The sequence below is a fragment of the Rutidosis leptorrhynchoides genome, unplaced genomic scaffold (genome assembly GCF_046630445.1).
Source record: "Rutidosis leptorrhynchoides isolate AG116_Rl617_1_P2 unplaced genomic scaffold, CSIRO_AGI_Rlap_v1 contig545, whole genome shotgun sequence".
NCBI lineage: Eukaryota > Viridiplantae > Streptophyta > Magnoliopsida > Asterales > Asteraceae > Rutidosis > Rutidosis leptorrhynchoides.
Genome location: NW_027266770.1, coordinates 50,495 through 56,494, shown reverse-complemented (window position 1 = coordinate 56,494; position 6,000 = coordinate 50,495). Strand labels below are relative to the sequence as shown.

Below are 6,000 nucleotides of genomic sequence, written 5' to 3'. Positions count from 1 at the left end.
TTGCTTGACATTTGGAACTTGCTCGACATTCGGAATTTGTGCTTCTTCATCAACATCTACATGCATAGCCGCTGCCCGTCATCATCTTTCGTCCACTTCCACATACTTTCTTCATCAAAAACCACGTCTCGACTTATCACAATTTTGTTAGTGACCGTATTAAATAATTTGTAAGCCTTTGAAACACCAGTCATCATGCCAAGAAAGACACATTTTTCACCCTTATCATCCAACTTCTTGCTTTTTTAATCTGGAATATGTGCATATACAATGCAATCAAAGATTCGAAAATCATCTACAGATGGTTTTCGACCACTCCAAGCTTCCTTCGATGTCATATTTTTAATAGAAAAAATAGGACTTTGTTCAAAATATAATTACTCCAGTTAACAGCTTCCGGCCAAAATTCTTCGGAACATTACCCTTCTTCAATAGGCTTCTCACCATGTTAATAATGATTCTATTTTTCCTCTCCGATACTCCATGTTCTTGCGGTGTATACGTAGTTTTCATCATAAAAACCTTCAAACTATGCCTTCAAAGCTTCTGACTTTTCCTGTAGGAAATAAACCCATGTCTTCCTACTAAAATTATCAAATGAAGATAATAAAATATTTCTCACCCCATTAGAAAAAGGCTTTAACGATCCGTATATGTCAGAATGAACAAGTTCTAACACACATTTTGCTCTCTATGATTTTCCTTTTGGAATTGAGAGCCAGATGGAGCACTAAAATTGGGAAGGCCTATCACCATATTTTTCCGCTGGAGAGTTTTTAATCAACTAAAACTCAAGTGCCCATATAATGCCAAAGTCACGACAGATCTTTCTCCTCAGCCATCAAACAAGATTCCAAATTTGCAACTTGGATCTTCCTCGAAAAAAACCTGTTTGAACTCATCGGAATAACCGCAATAGCCCCTCTTGCTGGATCATAAATTTTAGAATTCCCTTTGCTAAGAGAAACATCATAACCCTTCTCATGCAATTGTTCAACACTCAAAAAATTTGTTTTCAAACCAGGAACATAAAACACATCGGAGATATTTTCGACAAAACCATTTTTTGCAAGAATATTAATATCACTAATGGCCATTACTTCAATTATATGATCATCACCAAAGTTCACACTTCTATGAAAATTCTCATTTAGACGAGAAAATATAGATCTATTACCACACATATGATTACTAGCACCGGTATCCACATACCAAGTATCATCTTTTGAATTACCTGATTTATCAGTATGGTAAGTCATCAATATAGTCTCTGGTTCCTTTTCCTCCACAAAATTTGATTTTTCTCCCTTTTATCTCTTGTTTGATAGTCAAGTATAGCACTCCGATTTATAATGGCCGAAATCGTGACAACAAAAGAACTCAACATTAGATTTATCATATCTCCTACCGTGAAATTCATCTTCTGACTTGAAATTTTGTTGTCGACCACCATCTCCATTTCCACGACCACCTCTTTCTCTTCTTCGACCATGGCCTCTACCTCTACCTCTTCCTTTATAATTTGAGAAATTAATAAAAATAGATGCCTTTAATACTTGATCTTCTATAGTTGAACTTCGGTTCAACTTTTGTTCATGGACGACCAACAATGAACTCTCTAATTCATCAAGGGATAATGAATCAATATCCTTTGATTCTTCAATTGATAATATAACAAAATAAAATTTTGGAGTCATAGAACGCAAAATCTTTTCAAGAATCATCACATATGTGATTTTTTCTTTGTTGGAACGCATTTTGGTGCATATCTCCATTACCCTGGAGAAATATTTTGAGACGGATTCTCCATCCTTCATCTGTAGATTCTCAAAATCTCTTCTCAATCCCTAAAGTATCACACGATTCAATCAAACCGATCCCTCATGTTTCTTTTTCATGGAATCTCATATTTCTTTGGAAGTGTCTTTGCAAAGAATCATTTCCAAAGTGGTTCTTCTAATTGCCTGAAAAAGAAAAATTTTCGCCTTCAAATCTTTCAACTTCCTTGCTTCGAATTTTGCCCGTTGTGCATTCGTCAAGTTTGCCTCCCTTCATCTGGTGCTTGAATTCCATTCTCTATGATGTTTCAATACTCTTTGGATCGTAAAAAATTCTCCATCAACATATTCCAATGATCACAATGACTATCAAAACGTGGAATTGCTGCTTGCACAAAATCACTCTGCCATTGATAAGTTACAACTTATTTCCTCACAAATTCACTCAGGAAAAAAAATTATGGCTTTGGTACCATTGATAGAAAATTAGAAAAGGCAGAGAAGTAACAAAGAAAGAAAGAGAATACAGAGAATAGCAATAACTGTATTACCGATAAAAAACTTAACTTTTCTTACACTAACATACGTATACAAGTAACTGCCTTATCCACAATAAAATGCTATGACTCTTATTCAGATATATATAACTGCTATTAGAATATCTGGTATTAGAATAACTGCTATAATATTATTTAACAGATAACGCTCGATTATGTTATCGATTCCCCACCGATTTCGTAGTCTCTATGCTCAATCTCGAGTAAATCGGATAAGTTTTTAGTTACTTTTTCTTTGTTAGTTAGATTTTATATTTGATATTTCTTTTTGTATAGAAAATGCAGGTATTGGTGTACTTTTTGATGTTTTGAAGTGCTTATGGATTAGCGATATCGTACAAGTCAAAACGATTGGAGTTATGTACATGTTCTGACTTCATTGTGATTTTTCGACATAATCCAATGTGAATGAGAACGTGTTCAACATGAAAGTTGTAGTTTTATGTCTTAGCTTTCTTACGCATCAAAAATAAAAAATCAGGTCATTTGGATATGAGGAGCTCAAGATATGACAAATTTACGAAAACTGGACGAAAGTTGCAGACTCCTGACGCAGTGATGACGTCGACGGCGTCGAAAACACTCAAAGTCATCATCGACGTCCAGAGAGCTTACTGGAGAAGAGGCAATGCCAAGATGATGCCGACAGCATGAGCCAGGCGTCGAGTTGGGATTTTACGAAGGTAGTGACGCAAAGTTGACGCTGAGGGTTTCACGCTGACAGCTATATGAATCCTCACGTTTAAGTCAAAGGACAATGTGTAGATCACATGCCATATCATAAATCAAATAATAATATCATGTATAAAATACGATAATACAAATGCATATAATAAATCATGCTATATAATATAAAGATATAGTGTCTATTCGTATACATAGTTTTTCTATCCCTAGTAGAAAAATGATATATCCTATAACTAGCTTTTCTAACCCTATGACATTATCTATAGAAAGTCATCTACGTGGATACTACGGCGTTACTCTCCTCTCTCGACTATTAGTTTTCTAAAATACCTAAAAGTTATAAATCCTTTCTAACTACCCTCTCCCACTTGAGTCTAGGTCTCCCTCTCCTCTCTATTCCTATATCTATGTCCTCACCTTTTCGAACTTGAGCTTCTCTAGGTCTATGCCTCACATGTCCAAACCATCTTAGTTTACCCTCTCTTATCTTCTCGTCTATAAGTGCAACGTTTAAATCGCTCCTTATAGTCTCATTTCGGACTTAATCCCTTAGAATAAGTCCACTCGTCCACCTTAACATCTGCATCTCTGCCATTTTAATCTTGTATTCTTGTTGTTTCTTTATCGGCCAACATTCACTCCCATATAGAATAGCTGGTCTCACTGTTGTTCTATAGAACTTTCCTTTTAACCGACACGACATATGTCGATCACACAAGATACCTATTGCACTTCTCCATTTTGCCCATCCTGCTTGTATATGGCGGGTGACATCCCTGACAACCTCTCCATCTTCTTGTAGGATAGACCTAAGATATCGAAACCTATCACACCTCGGTACATCCACTCCTCCTAGTTGGATCGTACTAGTCTGACTTCTCCCTTCTCTAGTGAAGTTACGGTGCATATATTCCGTCTTACTACGACTCAACCTGAAACCTTTCGACTCCAAGATTTCCCTCCACAGCTCTAACTTCTCATTTACTCCCTCTCTGCTCTCGTCTATCAAAATGGCATCATCTGCAAATAACATACACCACGATATGTCATCATGGATATGTCGAGTCAGGACATCCATCACTAAGGTGAAAAGATATGGACTTAGAGTCAAGCCTTGATGTACACTGATGGTGATTGGGAAATCAGGCGTGTCTCCTCCATTCGTCCTGACACTAGTCCGTACCCCCTCATACATATCTTGGATAAGGTGGATATATTGACTAGATACCCTTTGCTCGGCCAAAGCCCACCAAAAGATGTTTCTAGGGACTCTATCATACGCCTTTTCTAGGTCGATGAACACCATGTGCAAGTCTTTTTTGTTGCTTCTATACTTCTCCATGAAGCCCCTAACAAGAAAGTTTGCCTCCATGGTTGATCGTCCAGGCATGAAGCCAAACTATTTTTCGGATATCATAGTAGTAGCTCTCACTCTATGTCCAATGACCCGCTCCCATAGTTTCATAGTGAGGCTAATGAGTTTAATACCTCGATAGTTAGCACAATCTTGGATGTCACCCTTATTTTTAAAAATAAGGACTAATGTGCTTTTTCTCCAAGCATTTGGCATCTTGCACGAGACCATTATCTTGTTAAATAATCTTGTTATCCATGCAATGCCTATATCTCCAAGACACTTCCACACTTCTAGATATCATTTGGGCCATAGGATTTTCCATTCTTCATCTTTCTTAAAACTTTCTTAACTTCAAGAAAACGAATCCTCCTCGTATTGCAAATCCTTCGATCTTCATTCCTAGGAGGCTCCACGATTTGCTCCCCTTGCACTCCATTGATTAACTTATCAAAATAGTTTCTCCATCTCAACTTGATATCTACACCATACATCAATACTTTGTTCTCCTCGTCCATTATACATCTTATTCCGTTGATGTCTTTACTACTCCTCTCTCTTTGCCGAGCTATTTTGTATATCTCATTTTCTCCTTCTCTAGTATCTAAATTATCATACAAGCCATCAAAGAACATTCTTTGACGGTCTTTTTTGTCTCTTACTTGCCAATTTATACTTCTCAAATGCAAAGACATCTTGAGATTTAGGCAAGTTTCGAAACAGAATTCTCTTTTCTTTAATTTTCTCTTTCACCACATCATCCCACCACCAAACTCCTCTATGTGCCACTCATTTCCCCTTTGAGACTCCTAATATCGAAGAAACTACTCTTTTGATGCAACTTTCCATAGCCTCCCACATGGCATTTGTATCATCATCTAGACTCCAAATGGCCTCGGCTGCCATCGAGTTCTTGAAATCTTCTTGTTTTGTTCCTTTAAGGCTCCACCAGCGAATTTTGGGTTTCTCGACGGCGTTCTTCTTAGGCTTCCATTTCCTAATCTTCATATGTAGCACCAACAACCTATGTTGTGTCGTAAGTGTTTCACCCGGTATCGCCTTGCAATCCTTACATTCTCGGCGAGCCCTTCTTCGTATAAGGAAGAAATCTATTTGACTAAGATTCCTACCATTCTTAAATGTAACCAAATGGGAATCCCGTTTTTGGAAACAAGTATTTGGTAGAGCCAAGTCATAAGCCGATGTAAAGTCTATGATTGACTCTCCCTCCCTGTTTCTACTACCATATCTATAGCCTCCATGTGCTTCTTCATATACATCCCTACTCATGCCCACATGTCCGTTTAGGTCCCTCCGATGATAACTTTCTCTTCAATTGGGATAGTTTGGATTATATCATCCATCTTATCACAAAACTCCTGCTTCACATTATCATCTAGACCTACTTGCAGAGCATAAGCATTGATGATGTGTAACACGTCTTTTCCCATCATGATCTTGATACGGATCGCTCGATCTTCGTATCCCTAGACCTCGAAAACATCATCCACAATGGATTTTTCAACAATTATTTCTACTCCATTTCTATTCTTATCTTTTCCGGCATACCATAATTTGTGTCCTGCTTTACCCAGCATCCTACTCTTTTGGCCGGTCCACTTCG

General features: G+C 37.5%; 1 protein-coding gene across 1 annotated transcript; it reads right to left on the bottom strand.

Annotated features, from left to right (window-relative positions):
- Positions 1-5,165: 5,165 nt before the first annotated feature.
- LOC139884387 (uncharacterized) lies at positions 5,166-5,666 on the bottom strand. The gene has a single exon (XM_071868426.1). The coding sequence runs from the start codon at positions 5,664-5,666 to the stop codon at positions 5,166-5,168; it is 501 nt and encodes a 166-aa protein (XP_071724527.1).
- Between the last annotated feature and the right edge of the window lie 334 nt (positions 5,667-6,000).